This window comes from Leuresthes tenuis, unplaced genomic scaffold (assembly GCF_036924035.1).
Source record: "Leuresthes tenuis unplaced genomic scaffold, fLeuTen1.0.hap1 SCAF_11, whole genome shotgun sequence".
NCBI classification, from domain to species: Eukaryota; Metazoa; Chordata; class Actinopteri; order Atheriniformes; family Atherinopsidae; genus Leuresthes; species Leuresthes tenuis.
In genome coordinates this window covers 25,054,388-25,074,088 of record NW_027325365.1, presented here as the reverse complement: position 1 = coordinate 25,074,088, position 19,701 = coordinate 25,054,388, and the positions used below count along the sequence as shown (strand labels likewise).

Genomic DNA, 19,701 nt, shown 5'->3' with positions numbered 1-19,701 from the left:
AGACAAGCTTCATCTGTCAGACAGATGGCCTCACATGTGACTCTAGAATACTTTGGTATCCAGAGGAGTTCATGGTGGAGTCAATGACTGCAAGGTGCCCAGGTCCTGTGGCTGCAGAACCAGCCCAGATCATCAGCCCTCCACCACCGTGCCTGACCGTTGGTATGAGGTGTTTGTGCTGATATGCTGCGTTTGGTTTCCTCCAAACATGCTGCTGTGCATTATGACCAAACATCTCCACTTTGGTCTCATGTGTCCAAAGGACATTGTTCCAGAAGTCTTGTGCTTTGTTCAGATGTAACTTTACAAACCTAAGCTGTACTGTCATGTTCTTTTTAGAGAGAAGAGGCTTTCTCCTGCAACCCTTCCAAACAAGCCACACTTGTTCAGTCTTTTTCTAATTGTGCTGTCATGAACTTTAACATTTAACATGCTGACTGAGGCCTGTAGAGTCTGACATGTAGCTCATCTGCTTTTTGCAGTTTTCTCTGAGCATTACCCAGTCGGACTTTGGGGTGAACTTGCTGGGACGTGCACTAATGGGAAGATTGACAGCTGTGAATTATCTTTCTCTCTGTAGAATGATTGACTCTAAATAGTTTGGAAATTACCTTATAACCCTTCCCAGACTGATGGGTATAAAATATTGCTTCAGTATGGTCCTTGATAATGTCTTCCCTCCTTGGTATTGTGCTAACACACACTTACACTCTCCAGACCAGCAAACTGTCCAAACTTCTGCTTTCACCGAGGCGCTCACGCCTGCTGATGATCAGTGGGCGTCTTCTCTCTCCACCCATTTGCCTAACGTTATGACCTGGTAAGAATCTGAATAGTTTTTACTTCACGTCTGATCTACAAACCTTAGAATTTAAAGAGGATTTACTTTCTTCTTTAATGACATTATGGCTGGTAAGCTGACTTTCTTTATGGGACCAGTGTCGTTTCACCTGAAAACATTTAGAGAATTTATTCCTATTCTGTCATATTTGATGCTATGATTTCTTTTTCTTTTTCTTTCTTTTTACATGGAACTGATTATTCCACATTTGATTACTGTAACATTTCTTTCTCTGGCCTTTGTAGTTCACATATAAGGAGCCTTAAAATGATCCAAACTGCAGTATGAATGTTAACATTGTCCCACTGAGCTGACTCATGTTGGTGTTCTGTAGCTCAGAAGTTGGATTATTTTCACTTGGGTAAACACATACAACATGCAATCATGCCTACATAATGTATGCAGATATATGAAATATTCAAATGGAGAGAGAATGCACTTCATACACAGTACGAGCTTCTGTGTGTTCACTAATGCGTGTGTTTGATTGAGTCATACAAGCATGTGTTTAAAGCATTTGCCTCATCCTGCCCAAACTGCACAATGTTCTGTCTTTCAGTCTAAACTCTGTTTGTGCCCATTTCTTCCTAACAGTGTCTTTCTCACATACACACTGCCGAAGGGCAAACAATAGTGAATTAGCCAACAGTTTATTTGGCTTCCTGGCTTCCTGTCAGCGTTATCACATGAACCGCTTGTCAGTATGCAGCCCTGGGTAAGCAGAGAAAACCCAAGGTCCTTCTAATGAGGAGGAACAAATCATCAACTGTGGTCTTTGTTTCTGGTTAAATACACAAGTTGTTTTGTTTAGGAATATCTTTTCTAAAAAATGTATTTGTAGAAATTATATGAAAATTAGACGTGAGTAATATCTGAATGCAACAAACTGCAAATGATTGAGCCTGAAGACTTCAAGTGTCTTTCTGTTGTGGATGACTCTATATTAAATGTGTTTTTTGTTTTTATTATTAGTTGGACTGAAACACAAATATTTTCAAAAGAAGATTAATAAATTTTTAAAAAATGAAAATAAAGTTTGGCTATTTGTGTGGCACATGCAAATATAACACTGTTAAAGAATCTGAGGAATTCCTCAATGTGGCATTGTCTTTTCACCAGTCTGTGTCTATGATGTCTGTGCCAATCAGTGACATCATTATCTAGTCCTCTTTGTAAAAGTTAAAACATAATCCAGAGACTGGCTGGCAAAGTTTTAACTTGCTTCAAATAAACTCTGATCCGAGTACCAGTAGAACACAAGTGTCTGTAAAGCATTAGGTAATCCTTCTAACTTCACAACGTTTTTGCATTGGGATCATTCAAATGACAGACAAAATGCATTCAAATAACAAGACATCTCTCAATCCAAATGCAACCATGTATATCTAAGAGGAACTAGGTCGTCTGATCCTTGTAGAGTGTTCTTCTTGGGTGTCTGCCACAGAGGAGGAATTTACTCTGACAAGATTCAGCATATCACTGCAGAAAAAAAAAAGAATGAGAGGGGACAGAAGGAATGGGAGGGAAGGAAAGGTATGAGAGGAGGATGAAGGAGGGAGGAGGAATTCCTGCATGTACAGACTGGCAGCAACAACAGAGCTCCGACAGTTCAGGCACAAAGCTACATTCACAGCTGCAGCATGCTTGCAGAATGAATAATCCATCATCTTTAGCAAATTCAAACCATATGTGCCTCACCTGCATGATGATGAGACTGATATGTCTTTCCCAAGTAATACATAATCATTGTACAGGTCACAGCACTGGCATGCATGGCGACACGTCATGTCAGTGGATATCGGCCTCATCTGCAGATCCAAGTCTTACAATGTTTTCCAATAATGTTCTGTCAGTTTAAAATGCTAAGGGCCAGCCTTCCAAATCAATTCAGTTCAATTCAGGTTTATTTACATAGCGCCAAATCACAGCAAACGTCATCTTAAGGCACCTTAAAAGATACAGTCCAATTCAAGCCAGTTACAATCCGAATTAATCGCAATGCAATCATAATCAGATCAAATTATTTAAAATCCAAATAAGTCCAAGGAAGCCAACAGGTCGCTTAAAGAATTGTCTTTGATTCAATCCCCTGTCCTGAGCGTTTGAACCTTGTTAACATATCCATCAGGTGTTCTTATGTGTTACAAGACACATCATGAGCAAGATCCAGCATCAACATTATGGTTGGGAATTTCTGACCTACAGCCTCAGGAAGGCTGAGGCCTATTCTGTTCTACGTGGAAGATTAGAGGAACCAATTCTGACTACTTGATGGGTGTGGATGTACAGCTATTTTGCATGTGCCACGAGGGACTGAAGAAATGAGCAACAAATCCTTCAAATGAAACCGTTATATCTGTCGTTCGTTCATGCCCTTAAATCGGACTCATACTTCTGTCTTGTAAAGTAGAGAATTGTAAAGTTAAGACGAAGCATTGTCACATTCTGGTTGTCTTTAGAAAGTTACATCAACACCACTTCATGCTTCACGGATGCCCTTCACATTCAGTGGCTTTGATGACCACTGAAGGTTGCATAATCCTGCACAAACATGCAAAAACATGCACAAACACTCACACATTTTGCTGTGGTGGACAGAAGCTGCTTGGTGTGTTTGGAGAAGATGGTAAAACCTGCCATGTTCTCTTTATTGCTGTGATGGCATGAAATCTGATTCTGTCAGATTTTGTATCTTAACTAGGGCCGTCGCAGCTGCAGGGGGATGCTAGGTGACCACCATACAGTTCACTTTTAATTTTATGAATCTGTGTGCATGTACTTAAGGTTAAATGCATATCTGGTATCTGCCAGATGTCATTGCAAGACGAGCCTGTGTTTAAACCATCCTCTTAGGCTTTGTCCACTGGGATGGCAGCGCTCTCGGAGGCCTTGTCCTAGGACTCAAAGGGCTTGGTGCATATGGAAGCCAGGTGCCCATCCCATGACTCCCGGTTCCAGCTTGCCCCTCAGAAGATTAACCCCTATCTATTTCGTGTGTCTGAGTACCTAACTCACCTCCTTTCACCTTCATCCTCCAATGGGCTAATAGGGTATTCTGGGTCAGAGACACTCTTTGTTCCATTTATGTATCCATTAACAAATGAGACAAACAACCACACGCGCTCAAATGTCTCCTAGGGTCAGTTTAGAATCATCGGCTTACCCAACACACATGTTTTTGGATGGTGGGAGGAAGCCAGAGTAACCAGGGAGAACCCTGAGGTGCATGGGGAGCACATGCAAACAGCCAAGATTTCAATCAGGAGCCTTTTTGCTGTGAGGTCACAGCGCTAACCACCACACCACATGTAAAGTTTGAAATATATTTGAATCAAATGGTGAAGAGAGATTTACAGTCATGGACCATGCCTGACATTAGTGAGGCAAATATTCCATAGAAAAATCCACTCCCTAAACTGGGTGGGCATGTCCATCAACCTAAGTTGTATTTTTTAAATGCTAATTCTGATTCACTGTCAAGCATTTGGCCACCTTTTTTTTATTTTTGGTTTGTTTTAAAATGTGCTTTATTAATATATTTGTCCTTGAATCCCCTTCACTGAATGAGGGAAGAAGTGTCATTCAACCCAAGCCAGTTTTCCTTTCCTTTTATCCACCAAAATTTTAAATGTGCGGATTTGAGGAACACTGGTAGGTTTTTAGGTGATTAATACCGGTGTGAGATTTAAAGTACTTTGTGGAAAAAATATTTAGCATCTTGTTGGTTAAACTATGATAGAACTTTTGAAGAGACAGTCTAAAACTAATTATGCGACTATTATCTTCAAAGTCATGGAGGTGATTTCTATTTAAAATACTGTTAAACAGGTTTTGCTTTAATAGGTTAGCATTAGCATAATTTCTGGCCAGGAGTTAGCAGTTTTTAACATAATTTCGATTTTATCTTTATGTTTTATTCGTCTAAACGCTCTTGAAAATATTTGGCTGTACTATAAGCCAGTATTCTTAAAAATGTGTGTCTCCTGCAAAGATGTTTCTCTTGTTGAGTGTTGGTGGACACATGGCTGCTAGCAGCAGCAGAATGTGGAGGAGGGTTGTTTGAGAAGGGGTGGCGCGGAGGGGCGGAGCGGTTCCACTTAACGGGCGGTGTCAGCAGAAGAAAACGGGACAGAGGGGCAGAGAGAGGCCGACAGAGGGATACATTTCCCCGGGTGTTTTTACCAAATTCCACCAGCGGACTTCAGGTAAGAGGACTGAACGTTTCAGGGCGTTTTCTCACGACTCACAAGGCAAAGGCTTTTATTAGACTCAACGAAGAACGGGAAATATGTGTTTTAAATCACATCTGTATTAAGTTAGAAATACATTTCACAGCTTTTCTCTGGAAGGGATTCCATTAAAGATATATCAGGGGAAGCTAAAAAATTTTTTTCGTTAAAAAGCTTAATTCTAATATACAGGCAGTATGGCGATAGAAAACCTTATTTCAAGCACATTTTCTCTCAGTTCAGAATATCAATCTTTGACCTTTTTAACATCGTCACTGTGGTGTTCATATTGCAGAAATCCATTTAAACTCAACACTCAAAGTGAAACGCAGATTTAAGCTTTGGTGTGCAGATATATCGGGTCATTCTTATAAAACCGGTCATTTTGCGGTTTTCCCACTGAGTTGTGACTATGCAGCAGCAGTGTGTCAGGATGAAGATATGAAACGCATCGTCATTGTGGACGCGGACATGCGTGTGAGTCAGCCTCCGGAGATCTGAAAGACACACCTGGGATCGTGTGCATCACCGCTGGTGTGGCCGGATGAATGAACCCTCCCAATGTGGAGTACAAATGTGCTGCAGATCGCCGAACCCGTGCTGAACAGATCAGGTTATCCTGCCGAACAGAACGCTGTACCGGACTGCTGTGGCGTGTGTCTGCTGACGTGTTTAAGATTAAAAAAAAAAAGAAAAAAAGAACAGACGCTGTCACATCTCTGTCAGAGCTGATCGGCCGGAATGTTACGTGATGTTTTAAATAGATTTGACTTCATATGCGTGCATTGTTCCTTCCAAAGCGGCGACATCTGGTGGCAGTACAAACTGAAATCCTTAAACATAGAATGGAGCGTTTTCCACCGGCACGCAAACGCATCAGACTGTCTATACAACAGCTCCACAGCACCTTTCCCAGTTTGTTCAGCCAGTCATGTTACAGCTGCCAGAGTCCAGGATGGTGCCCTCTGAGTTGTATATTTATGCATGCTGTTTCATTTATGTGTGTTTGCTGTGTATCTTGACTAAACAACCGCTATGTTTGCATGCTGCTCATTTCTTTGTTATATGGAGGATGTTCACAGTCAGCTACTTGGGATGATCTCAGTTTTGCTAAGAGAAGGACTGGGAATTAGGAGGAGGTCAGATCACATCAAATCCAACAGTTAAGGAATATGATGCTGTTGGGTCAGTTCTCTGTTTGGTGTCAGGAGTCATATACCAATGACACCTCTGTTCATTTCACACTTATTAGCTGCAGAAAAGAAATGTAAGGCTTTCCTGTCATTTCTTTAAGTAGTCTTCAGGAATAGTTCTCCAGGCTTCTTGAAGGACATCCCAAAGCTCTTCTTTGGATGTCGGCTGCCTTTTGTTCCGTTCTCTGTCAGATGATCCCACACTGCTTCAGTAATGTTGAGGTCCGGGTTCTGGGGAGGATTCATCCCTCCATAAGACCTGTTGCCACTGATTTTCAGTCCACTTCTTGTGTCATTTGGCATAGCTCAGCCTTTTCTCCCTGTTTCCCTTCCTTAAGAATGGCTTCCTGACAGCCACCCTTCCATGGAGACCATTTCTGATGACCATTTCTGCGCAGCCATTGGCCTCAGATTCTGTCTGTTACGAGCTAACGTTTATCACGCATCAGTTTTTGTTTGAGAACGGGAGAATCATCAGTTCATTACTGTCACCATCTTCCTACACAAGCTCTGGTAACAACCCTCTGTAGCCTCCATTATAGAGTCACGTTGCGCCAGAGGCAGTGAATATGTTAGAAGTCGTGCGGCTCTCAGACTGCTGGAGCAGCAGAGTGATAAATGGCTCTTTGTATAATACATCAAGCTGCCCCCCCCCCTCCCCGGCTGAGAGCTGCAGTATGGATCCTGGCAGTAAACAGGGCGGCGATGACCATGCCGTGCGGCTTCGTCTCATAGGTGCAGGCCACAGAGCGGCGAGCCGCAAAGGATCCAGATTTATTCAGGGCCGGTGATGTAGCTTTTGTAGCTCCTTCGTATGCTTCCATGTGTTTCTTTTGCAAATGTCCTTACAGGCCAGGGTGTCGCCTTCACTATCCAGTAAAGCTGAGGGCTTGAAATAAAGCCACAGCGTAGCCGATTTTATGACTGGGACGAATCGGAGCTGCTGGGGACAAAGACATTGACTGAAGAGTTGCTCGTAGAACTGCAGCCAGTTCCATTATAGCTGATCTGTGATTGATCGTCTGGGTTAAAAACCCTTAAAGACTCCTTATTTTTGATATTTGTCTCCCTTAGGTGTCAGTATGTCTGAGAAGGTCAGCGCTGAAGAGATGGAGGAGATCAGGGAGGGCTTCGGGAAAGTCGGTGAGTTAACGTGTGTGTGTGTGTGCGTGTGTGTGTGTGTGCGTGTGTGTGTGTGTGTGCGTGCGTGTGCGTGTGTGTGCGTGTGTGTGTGCGTGTGTGTGTGTGTGCGTGTGTGTGTGTGTGTGCAGATGTTGATGACACCTGATTTTTCCCAGCAGCTGTCTAACACATGCCCCCGTCTGTGCTCGTGTGTAACATCTGCCGGACAGATGCTCGTCTCTGTGTGTGCAGAAGGAAATGAAACCTTTGATACGCCCACATTTCAGTCATTGCTGAAAAAGAATAATTCAGCATTTCTTAGAATCTCTTTATATGAAAGTATTAAAGAGGTCAGCCAGAGTCTTTCTGGGCAGCAGCTCTCTTATTTTCCTGCGTGTTGTTCTGTTAATGTCGCACTGTCTGTCAGATGCTGTTTGTGTTTCTTTATTTAACCCATATTTCTCCAGGTTAGTCCCACTGAGATCAGTGGTCTCCTTTTCAAAGGCACCTGAGGCCTGTTCTCTCCCTCAGAACGATGCTTGCGACAGCGTACGTGAAACCTTGTTGGGTCAATCAGAAAAGGAGAAAAGCGTTGTTGAAACTTTCTTTTCTTTCCCATCCACCCCGTCCAGATTTGGACGGCAACGGTTACATCTGTGCCTCCGAACTTGGCGATCTCTTCCGCGAGGTGGGCTGTCCGTTGCCTGGATACCAGATCAGAGAACTCCTCCAGAGGCTGGACCGCGACAAGGACAGTCGCATCAACCTGGAGGAGTTCACGGCTGTAGGTAACATTAACTTCTCAACTAACAAACTAACTCTGCACCATTTACTGACTAACCTTTCACACTTCTGTGAGCAAGAACGCGCACCGTCTCTCAGTTGGAAAGGTTTGAATCCCAGGACGTAGTGAAACATTCTCTAACCAGGTCTTAGAATTAGACGATCCAGCAGCTTGTAGAACCATCTTTAGCAGCAATAACTTGGAGTCATGGTTTTCTTCTTGATGTCTCTCACATCGCTGTGGAAGAACTTAGGTTCACTCTTCTCCACAACATTGCTTCGGTTGATTTCAGTTTGCTCCATTCACTCCTCCAGAGCTCTCTTAAGGTCCCACCACAGCATTTGAGTCAGCTTGAGGTCTGGACTTTAACTGGATCATTGCAGCATCTTGATTCTTTTCTTTTTCACACATTCTGTTTGCTCCATTTGACTCCCAATAGTTTGAAAATGACCTTCTAGCTCTTCCCAGACTGATGGACAGAAACTATTGCTTCAGTTAGGTCCTTGATAATGCCTTTCCTCCTCGGCATTGTGTTAACACACACACACACACACACACACACACACACATACATACGAATGCTCTGGACCAGCAAACTGTATAAAGCAGTGAGGGTGTACTTAGTTTTTCACACAGTGCTTCTTAGTTTTCATGATCTGAAGATGTATTTATGTTTAAATTGATGTTTACTATCCACTACAAGTTGACTTGGTATGTCATACGTCACTGTGACCAAGTCCAAATGAGAAAAATGATCCGATTTGGATGTTTTTTCTCTTTCTTCTTTTGGTTATTCAACTGATCTAGTGTCTGTGATATTTACTTTGATTTAAATCTAACTGTTGGAAATGGAAAAAAGACCAACTAATAACATCTACTAACGTAGTCTAGTTTGAATAGCTTCAAACTGATGTGTGTGTGTGTGTGTGTTTCTCTGGACACTCAGATCTTCCAGGAGATGAAGGACGACCGCTTGGCTCAGGGCTTCAGGAAAGCTCTCAACAAGAAAGAAGGCATTGTAGCCATCGGCGGCACCAGTGAGATCTCCAGCGAAGGAACTCAGCATTCCATCTCTGGTTAGTAAAGCAACAGAGGCTGAAATGTCATCACCTCATGGCGGCGTCCACTGGAAGCCTCAAATTCCAATAAACCTCATCGGATTCTGATAATCTTGTGAGGTTGCGTGACACATGACTTTATTTCAGAGCAGGAGCGCTTCGCCTTTGCCAACTACATCAACTCCTCTTTGGAGAAGGATCCAGACTGTGGACACGTTCTGCCCATCAACCCCAACACCGGAGCTCTGTTCAAGGCCGTGGCGGACGGCATTGTGCTTTGGTAAACCTTCATGTTCCTCGCTGTCCTCTGTTTTCAGACTCTTGTCGTGTGTTTTGTTGCCTAACAACAGTCGGTGAGATAAGACTGTTTTTTTTTTTGTTTTTTTTGTCACAGCAAACTCATCAACCTGTCTGTTCCTGACACCATTGATGAGAGAACCATCAACAAAAAGAAGCTGACCGCTTTCACCACGCAGGTGAGGCTGACGCAGGGCCGCGCAGGAACTATCTGAGTGGCTTGTTGCTCGCGTGCGTTTGAGTTTCATATCGACTTTGCTTCAACAGGAGAATCTGAACTTGGCTCTGAATTCAGCTTCAGCCATCGGCTGCCAGGTTGTCAACATCGGGGCTCAAGATCTGAAGGAGGGGAAACCTCACCTGGTGCTCGGACTCCTCTGGCAGATTATCAAGATCGGACTGTTCGCTGATATCGAGCTGAGCCGTAATGAAGGTACACTGCTCAGTCCGTCTGTGCTGAGGTTAAACTTCACCTGTCCACTCTTTCCACCCAAGCGTTATTCTGATCTCTGGTAAAGTTTTCAAAGGGAACCTTACAAGCCCCCGAGGAGCTTGAGTCCCAGTAAAAGGCAGATTACAGGCAGGGAGGAAGGCGGTTAATGTCTCACACTAACAGGTTGTGTATTTCTGCTGTTCTGTAAGCTTCAGCGAGGACCGCCTCGTCTGTTCACTTTTATCATATCGTGCTATTTTTTTCTCGCTCTTTGTACCTGTTGAGGCTCCTTTAGCTCTTCCCGTTGTGTCGCGCTCTGTTTAGTCAGCATTCATTCATTTTCTTTCCTCCTTTTCTCTGATATGTGGGAGCTGGTGGTTGGACCTGGTGGGGTGGGCTGGTGGGATGTACACTAGCAACGGGGAGGTTGGTTTTTAGAGAGGAGGGCAGAAGCCGGACAAAAACAGAAGCAAGCGATTCCGTCCTTTCTGTCTGTGCAGCTATCGCAGCGCTGCTCGACGAGGGGGAGAGCCTGGAGGAGTTGATGAAACTCAGTCCGGAGGAGCTGCTGCTGCGCTGGGCCAATTTCCACCTGAGGAAAGTTGGCATGACCGTATCGAACTTTTCTGGAGATATTAAGGTAAGAAGCTGGAGCTTAAATCTCTGTGTATTTTCTTCCAGCTGCCACTCCTCTTCATGCCTTTACCTGATGTAGTTGTTGGGTTTTTATCTAAAGAATCTCACCTCATCTTCCACAGTATTTTGTACGAGTGTAAAGAAACGTCATTTCTGATTGACGCTGCAATCTTTTCCAAACTGTGATGCACATATTTGTGCCATTTCTGCCCATCTTGGTCAAAAAATCTTGGGAAAAAATTCGGTGGGGTTTTTGTGGTTCACCAGCAGCTCTGCAGGAGACAATTCAAGGCTGTCATCTGCTGATGATGAATGGCTTTAATAAGCGCTGCTGTTTTCCCAAAACACTCGCATGTTGCAGCACCACACAATGATCATTAATGTTACCCACAAGGAGAGCAAATCCAGAATGTGCCACGGGGGAATTGGATGCTGCGTCACGTCTCATCGAGTGTTTGTGTGTTTCCGTGCAGGACTCCACGGCGTACTTCCACCTGCTGGAGCAGATCGCTCCAGATGGCAGCAAAGAGGACGTCCCTCGGGTCAACATTGAAATGGCGGGTCTATATGTGAGTGAGCGGCTCCGCTTTTGTCTTAACTCAGCGGAAGCTTTTTTTTTTTTAATTGGCTACCGTGGTTAGATGGAAGCTTACTTCCTGTTTACCTTCTACGGTCAGTCTGATAGGATCATTGGACAATAAATATTCTCCTCGCCGCATGATCCCATCGAGCACAATTTATTATTTTTTTTCATATATTACTCAAACCTCTAAGGAAAACTCTTTTCAAAGTTTAGTTTTGACTGTCATGTTCCAATCACTCGTGAATTACAAGAAAAAAGATGATTATGTCAGTTGTTTTCCTTTTAACCAACAAATTAGAACATTGAGATCTTGAGTCGATCGTCTGAAAAGAGGATCGGAAACTTAAGAACTGGAGTAAAGTTCTTCCGTACTTTTGCACCCGTGTGGTGGCAGTTTGTAGCCGTCAGCACATGTGAATTACACGATTTAGGATCGATTTAGGATCATGCATACAGACAGTTTTCTAGTTTTTTTTGTTTTTTGTTTTTTTTAGTTTTTTTTTAGTTATTGTTGAAAAAATAAAGAAATAGAAAACAGTTTAAAACCACAAAAGTCTTTGTATATCAAAAACTGAGGACCTTAAACTGACCAACACACATGGAATTAGTTATCAAAACCCAGTCGTCTTCTTCCCAAATGCAATTGTTGTCTTCAGTTTGTTGCTTTTTCATTTTTTTGGACTCGTCACTCACGATCCAGTCAAACACTTCATGAAAGAATATGCCAGTTTCTTTTGTAATATTGATGGAATTTCTGAACCCATTTGACCGGAGGGGGGGTAATCTTAGTTTTGAAAAATGTTTTTGCAGGAAAAGGACCTCACAAAGAGAGCAGAATGTATGCTAAAAGAGGCCGACCACCTGGGCTGCCGACAGTTCGTAACCGCCACCGACGTCGTGACTGGAAACGCCAAACTCAACTTGGCCTTTGTGGCCACGCTCTTCAACAAACACCCGGCTCTCACCAAACCAGAAAACCAAGACTGGAATCTTGAGAGTGAGCATGGAGGGATAATCTTACTCTTTCTTTCCTTCTTTTTTTTCTTTTCTAAACCCTTTTTTTTGTCTCTCAGGTGAAACCAGGGAGGAGAGAACCTTCAGGAACTGGATGAACTCTCTGGGAGTCAATCCACGTGTTCACCACATCTACGGGTGAGTATCTCTCTTTGTGGGAAACATCTGTCTGCAGCTGCATCGCTTTACAGCCCGAGTGCAACGCGTCTGCGTGTGTGTGTGCTTATGCAGGGATCTGCAGGATGCCATGGTGATTCTGCAGCTGTATGAAAAGATTAAGGTGCCGGTGGACTGGAACAACCGAGTCAACCTTCCCCCATTCAAGGCAGTCGGAGGAGGCCACTTAAAAAAGGTTAACATACGCATCACTTTTCAGGCTGTGAGAACGGGTTTGCAGAAAATAGAAAGAATTCAACAATTGACTTAATTTCACACAAAATGTTTGATTTGTCGTGATGCTTCACAACAAAGTGTGGGACGGTGAGTAAAGTGTAAATGAAAGCAGAAAGCAGCGATTTGCAAATCTGGTAAACCAATACTTTAAATCAAATGTTGAAAGTGAGACATTGAATCTGAGAATGAGTCAGAAAAGTAACTAAACTAAACTTAAAAACGTGAGCGAGCTGAAGACCAAACAGCTGGAGGGACATGTGCCAACTAACTGGGTTCATTGGCAACAGGTCAGTAACATGAAACCTTAGAGAGATAGACTGCAGCAGTCCACAAAAAACTGAAAACGACTTTAAATATTCCATCATGTACAGTACATAATATCAGCATGTCATCAGCGCTCAGTCCAAAAGCCTGCATCTCTGATGGGCTGCATTAGTGCCTATGGACCAGGCAATTTGAGCATCTGGAAAGGCCCCATCAATGCTGAAATGCATGTGTGTGTGAATGTATTTATATACATATATATCTACTGGCTTTATGGCAACATATGCTCCCATCCAGATGATGTCTTTTTCAGAGAAGGCTTCACTTATTTCAGCAAGCTAATGCTACACCTCATGCTGTGTCTTCGTGTTACAGCGGCATGGTTTCGTGCTGCTGGACTGACCTGCCTGCAGTCAAATTCGATTTGAAGAGGAGCTCATTTTTCATGCAGTCGTAAAAAGTCTCACTTTCAGCATTTGATATGGTGTATGTGCTCTAAAGTGAATAAAATGGTTTCCTGAGCGTTTTCTGGAATTGGGGTTGTACGTAGTGCAAGAGCTCTGGAAGGGGAAAAAAACACACTTTTGGACTTCTTTTACTCAGGAAATTTGTCTGTGTGTGTGCGACAGATTGAAAACTGCAACTACGCTGTGGAGCTGGGTAAACAAAAAGCAGGTTTCTCCCTGGTGGGAATTGGGGGTCAAGACCTGTACGACGGAAACGCGACTCTGACCCTGGCGCTGGTGTGGCAGCTGATGAGGAGGTGATTTCTGTTCCACTTCCACCCGTTACCCATGTTTGTCTTTCTGAGCCGTCAGCACAACTGTGGAGCAGAGCGTCAGCTTCTGTGTGGCTTCCACTGGGGATGCTGGAGCTGCTGTGCAGCCCAGGACAGGGAGAGGGCGATGTTCACTCAGGAGAAGACTGAGGCTGCCACAGCATTTAACACCTTTACTTCATTTAGTGAAGCCATAGAGAAAAGAAACGCACCCGCACCAGCAGGAAGGGAAAGATGTGTTATTATAAATAGTAGACACATTTGGGTCTGATCTGGGCTACTTTTGGGGTTTGTGGCTCAGTTACAGCACTGACAAGTGTGTTATGTGTGATCTGAAAGCCCAAAGATGTGAATCTGAATGATGCCTGGTAGTTTAGGCAGCCACACACGCTATCGGTCAAGCGTGCAGACCGTGGCCATGATGTGGGCCATGTTTGAACCAGATTTTTTTGCTGTCTGACCGCTGCAGGCAGCGGGGGTTTATGGGAATTTTAGCATAAATTTTTCTATTACTCTAATTGCTTTTTGGCATTTGCAGTGACAGTAAAGCAGTCGCATTCAGGGATGCGCCAATAATGTTGTTGAAATTCCATCATTTAACGCAGATACACTCTAAATGTGCTCGAAGACCTCGGACACGGAGAAATTGCCGGAGACGATTTGATTGTTTCCTGGGTCAACAAGACTTTAGGCGAAGCAGGCAAGAGTTCTACCATCAAAAGCTTCAAGGCAAGTGACAAAGCAACCTTTGGATCGAGCCAGTTAAATGCCTGTTGTAGACACTGGTGTTAAATGTGTGTGTGTGTGTGTGTGTTCAGGACAAAGCGATCAGCACCAGTATTCCTGTTCTGGATCTGATTGATGCCATTCAGCCACAGAGTGTGAACTTCGATCTGGTGAAAAGAGACGATCTTTCAGAAGAAGACAAGCTGGACAATGCAAAGTAATGACCCTCTCTCCCTGCTGGGCTTTTGTGTGCCAGTCAATTACCTTTTGCTTTTTCTTCACTTCTGTGACATATCTGTAATTAACCTGTGTTATGTTGCCATAGTGACCCTTATGACCCATCGCTGCCCTCTAGGTATGCCATCTCCATGGCGAGGAAGATCGGCGCTAAAGTCTACGCCCTGCCTGAGGACTTGGTGGAAGTCAACCTGAAAATGGTGATGACCATCTTCGCCTGCCTGATGGGCAGAGGCATGAAGAAGGCATAACGGAGCAGCACGCGCACATCTCCACCCTCACACACACAAACGCACACGTGGTGACTGAGCGCCTTTGCCTGTCGAGACACGAACAGAGGGAACGTGGCCGGATCGTGTCGTTATTTGAAGTGGCTTTTTTTCTGTGGTTAGCCAGTTTAGAAGCGAGCCTGTCCTGCTTTCACAACTTTAAACGGAGATGACGCACAATGTGGATCTACTGAGGGTTCAAAAGGAATTTGAGTTTTCCAAACGGTCGCAGACGGTAAAGAGTCGACGTGACTTTAACATTTAGGTTTGCTTCGGGTTTTGGTTTAGGTGGAACAATAGCACTCCCATGCTGCTCGTACGCATGAACGTCAGTAGGAATGTGTTTCCCTCCACTGGCAGCCAACCCAGCGCCTGCCCAGTGCATTCTGGGATACACGCGCTGTTAAATGTAAAAGCTATGACACATGGGAAATAATAACCACACAGCAAAAAAACAAAACAAACAAGATGATTTTTGTCGAGTTTATTTCAATTTTCCTGCTTTCCCCCCGGTGTGCTGCAGTTTATCGCCTCAGTTTCCCCATGTGTCACTGCTGTCTCAGTTCTGCTGCATCTCAGTCATCCTCCTTAAGCCATAATAACCTGTAATGAAAACCTTCAGCCTTTTTGAATTTAAGACCAAAGCCGATCACAGAAAGTCTTATAAACTACATCTGAAAACGTTTTTTTCCTTTTTTCCATGAGAATAACTGATAGGTTGATGGATTATAATGTATCGACTGGCTTTGCAGTTTAAGGAATGTAAAAACATTCAAAGTTAATGGAATAATAACCGTAAAAAAACCTTCCTCTAGTCTGTATTTCAGACCCTTTTGATACATTACAATCCATCAGTGTGATCCTCCTTTCAGCCCAGGGCTTCTCTTAAAACACGTGCAACATTTGAGCTGCTACTGACTTCATGTAATGTCAACAAAGCAGAAGACTTATGCTCGCATTTTAACACCGCTCAGGCCTCTGGAATCAAAACACAGTTTAATCACTTGACTTCATCTGCCGTCATGACCGCAGTTTGAATTTGTAATCAAGAAAATTTAAAAAAAGCATCCAAAACTAAGACTTTCTGAATCTGTGATCAGATTCCAACCAAATGCTGTAGCTGAAATTGCTTTGATGGCTATTTTCTGTTCCCTCAGCCCAGATATTTCCTAACAAAGCCCCAGCATCTTTGTTCTTTATCTTCATCAGGACTTGGGATTGTCACTGTGGTTGATGATACTAAACACTGCGAAGGTCGTTGTACTCAGTCGGATCTGTTGTGTTCAATAAAAGCAGATTTTCATACAAGTCTCGATTTATTCATGGTTTTTTTTCTGTTTGATTCTTTTTTTTCTTCTTTTCTTTGGTGTCTGACTGCGCTGCCTCAGTTTACATTATTCAGATGCACCATGATGTCACAGATTGAATTAATATGCAGGGTTTTTGTCATGATGATGAAGCACTGAATAGTTCTGCGGCTTCCTTAAAACTCCACAGAGCAGCTAGTTAGATGTTACTGTTGTGTATTAGACAGCTCGGTTTTTTACTTTGGTCAGAGCTGCTTGTTTCAAGTAGGTTGATCAAAATGTAGATTTTTGCCCTCGAGGACGGCTTCACTGTGTTCATTGTTGTTACGAGGCTGACCCTCAGCATATTGGAAATATACAGCGATAAGGTGTTATGTTAATTTAGTGGTATACTGTAAATGCACAGTTCATTCAGAAAGTTTTGAGACACTTTGACCTTTTCTGTATCCTAACAGATGACGTTTGTAAATCTAATGTTTCACACTCGATGGTTTATGTCAGACATCTTTGGTCGGACAGGTAACAAACCTGAACAGCTCTCAGACCATGAAGAGCAAAATCATCTTGTCGATCCATATTATTAGAACTATTTGGGCACCGTGTGGAGGAAAGCAGGTACTGAGCGTTCCCTTTTTTAAAACCATCCCAGCTGTATAACATGATGGCTGCATGCTTTGGGATTATGTTCTGCAGGGAGACTTCCTGAGCATGACACTGAAGGATGGAAAAACCTTTTACAGGGTGCTTGGAATGCATGTTTTTGTGAAGTCCACAACTCGGAGAATACTGCCAGAACACTCCTGCACTCCAACAGCGGACTCATCCAGACTCTGGGACAAGACTGTGGCAGGCTTGTAGGATAATTCCCAAGAAGAGCTGAGTGTTTTTTTGTCAGGGGAGTTTCTAAAACCCGTATGTGCTCTGTCACTTTGTAGGGATGTGGTAGACTTCGATGGTAAATAAGAGAACTGAACCTATAAGTCTGAAACTTAACGAAATGTGAAAAACTTGAATGCTCTGTATATCTGTGTTGGTTGCATTAAGACACACGTTTGCTGGCATGTGCACCACGTCAACATCTAGGAGAAACAGTTGTGTTCATGTGTTATCGCTCTTTTTCCAAGTGATTAAAAACATCATTTCATTTAGATGTAAGGATTATTACACCAACCCCAAATTCATGAGAAATCATCTTTGAAATGTTCTTTCCAAAATAGCTTCTCCTTTTACCCCTAACCCTCATCCTCTACCATCCCCTACCGCATTCAAACTGATTCTAAAATAACCTGTGGTTTTCAGTTCCCTGTAACACAGAAATGAGTTAGGCTCATGGAACTGGTTAACTAAAGCAGACTGTGCTTTTGGGAAATTGGGGCTGCAACAACTGTTGTTTTCAGGCAACATGTTCATGAGAACTAAGCCGTGGATCATAAAGCTAAAACAATAAGCTCAAAGATTCACAAAGCTTCTGCAGAGCGAGGTGGAGCTCAGTTGATCAGTGATTTAGAAGTTTTTTTCATATTTAGACTTGTCACTATAAAAGGACATGGGGAGCATTACCCTTATGTTGTTCTGGAGAGCCATCATGCTAGCCTCATGTCAGACAAAAATGTTACTCCAGTTTCACAGAGTGGACTTGTTCTAATGCCGAGAGCCAGGCAGCCACACCTGTAACTGGTCACTTCTGCTCAGCATACAGTAACAGCTCCGCTACCATTTCTTCCAGCACAGGATGAGTTCCCGTGTTCCTTCAGAGAGTTCACTTGTTTTTTGAACCCTGACGATTTAATGGTTAGAGAATCTCATTTCCTGATTTACAGACAGAGCATCCTTCTCAGTCCCCACCACCCATAGGCCAGCAGAGGAGGCGCACTGTCACTTTAAACAGACTTTAATAAAATATGTTTTGTGTGACAGCAATCCAGGCATCATCCAGCCTTGGTTTAGTTGCAGCCTACCACTTGATTTAATCATCTTTGCAGATGAGCATTAAATCAGTTAGAAAGTAGTAGAAAAATGTACTTTCAATTCACTCTAAAGTATAAATTTATTTTGTGAAAGATTTACTGGCAGAGGAGACGAAGAGGGTGAAATTAGACAAATTAGTGGAGCCTTCTGCCTTTCTGCTGTGTTATGCTTTTTCAGTCCTCCGTCCCTGTGCCAATTTTATATCAGCACATCACACAGGGGCTTCCAGTGTATGACTCAAACATCTGTGTGCAGGAGGAAGACAAGTGTGAGGGAAGAAGTAACAAACTTAGGTCTACTGATGTTCAAGAACAGCCCACAGAACTAACTGACACAATAGGGCTGGAAAAATGGAGTTACTCCTACGATTCGATTCATGGGCAAGTTTTAAGACCAGAGGTTGGTTTCAAGTCTCTGTACAGCTGTGAGGATTCTTTGAATTCAAATTGTATGACCGCACTGAGCATGTCACCACATCTTTGCCATCATGAATTACTCATTCCACGATATGTCAAAACAACACAACACAGGGAAATAATCGGAACAGGTCAGTTGGATGGACAAAACAACATTTTTGGGTTACCATGTCAAAAGCGTGGTTGATGTGGCATCATAATGTGCTGGAAGGTAGCTGTTGCCCTTCCTCCATGTGTGCTGGGTATAATTCGCTCGTCAGTCCTGAAGAGAAACACTTGCTTTTACCGTGAACATGTTTTCATTCGTACGTGAAATCTAAATGTGATGAACGGCATTTAATTCCAGTGAATTTAGAATACACGGAGCAACACATACTTATGCAACGAATCGTTTGCGGCCCAATATTATGCCGTGCTTGCAAATCAAAGAAAGCATCTTGGATTAAAATCTGTTTCTTGTGAAGATATGAAATAACATGATGCATCTCAATAAGCATGTGCAGGTGTGAGCATAAAGACACTTCTCCATCTGAGTAATCAGGAGAATACATTCACACAGAGACGCTCGTGCTTCAGATGCCACTTCAGAAAAGGATTTTGAATTCAGATGAGCTTGTGGGTGAAAGGGAACACACAAACACACTCTCTCACACACGTACAATTTACAATTTAAATGATGCTTTTCAAGTGGCCATGTGATCATTCCTTTTTGCTGGTTACATTTGTTCCCTTGGTCGATACAAGACATCTTCTGTGTCCTCCTCTGTCTTTTGTGACTAACAGCTTGCAAATTTGAGGAAACACACAGAAACAGACCAAAAATATGGAATGCAACTAAATTACACATGTGGACTGGATTGATGGATTAAGCAGCTGAACATTGGGACTTCAGGAAATTCATCAGGTTTGTTAATCTATGTCTGTTGCTATGCCGTCTGGTGTCTGTAGCGATGCCTGATACAACATGACCTTGTACTGGATGGCCTTTTTTATTCTCACTGTCGTGGTCACCATTGTGCGCTGGTCTGTGATCTGTGTGTACGTGTGTATAAGTGCATGTCTCTTTAAAATGAGTGTGTTGGGTAGCTCGTATTCTGTTCTACACTTTCTGTGTGTGCATGTGTGTGCGGTGTCTTTGTAAAGAACATGAAAA

The 19,701-nt window shown here is 43.2% G+C and overlaps 1 protein-coding gene across 1 annotated transcript; it reads left to right on the top strand.

Annotated features, from left to right (window-relative positions):
- The first annotated feature begins 4,971 nt into the window (after positions 1 to 4,971).
- LOC140318421 (plastin-3-like) lies at positions 4,972 to 16,173 on the top strand. The gene is made up of 16 exons (XM_072396235.1): positions 4,972 to 5,046; positions 7,338 to 7,406; positions 8,018 to 8,169; positions 9,116 to 9,245; positions 9,375 to 9,507; positions 9,622 to 9,703; positions 9,792 to 9,957; positions 10,458 to 10,597; positions 11,067 to 11,162; positions 11,987 to 12,173; positions 12,250 to 12,328; positions 12,422 to 12,542; positions 13,477 to 13,610; positions 14,231 to 14,354; positions 14,444 to 14,568; positions 14,707 to 16,173. The coding sequence occupies exons 2-16, from the start codon at positions 7,346 to 7,348 to the stop codon at positions 14,837 to 14,839; spliced, it is 1,863 nt and encodes a 620-aa protein (XP_072252336.1). The 5' UTR covers positions 4,972 to 5,046; positions 7,338 to 7,345; the 3' UTR covers positions 14,840 to 16,173.
- The last annotated feature ends 3,528 nt before the right edge of the window (positions 16,174 to 19,701 follow it).

Coding starts and splice junctions, on each gene's coding strand:
- LOC140318421 (XM_072396235.1), top strand. CDS start 7,346: ATGTCTGAGAAGGTCAGCGCTGAAGAGATGGAGGAGATCAGGGAGGGC. Junction 9,246..9,374: donor AACTCAGCATTCCATCTCTG/GTTAGTAAAGCA, acceptor ACTTTATTTCAG/AGCAGGAGCGCTTCGCCTTT. Junction 12,543..13,476: donor GAGGAGGCCACTTAAAAAAG/GTTAACATACGC, acceptor TGTGTGCGACAG/ATTGAAAACTGCAACTACGC.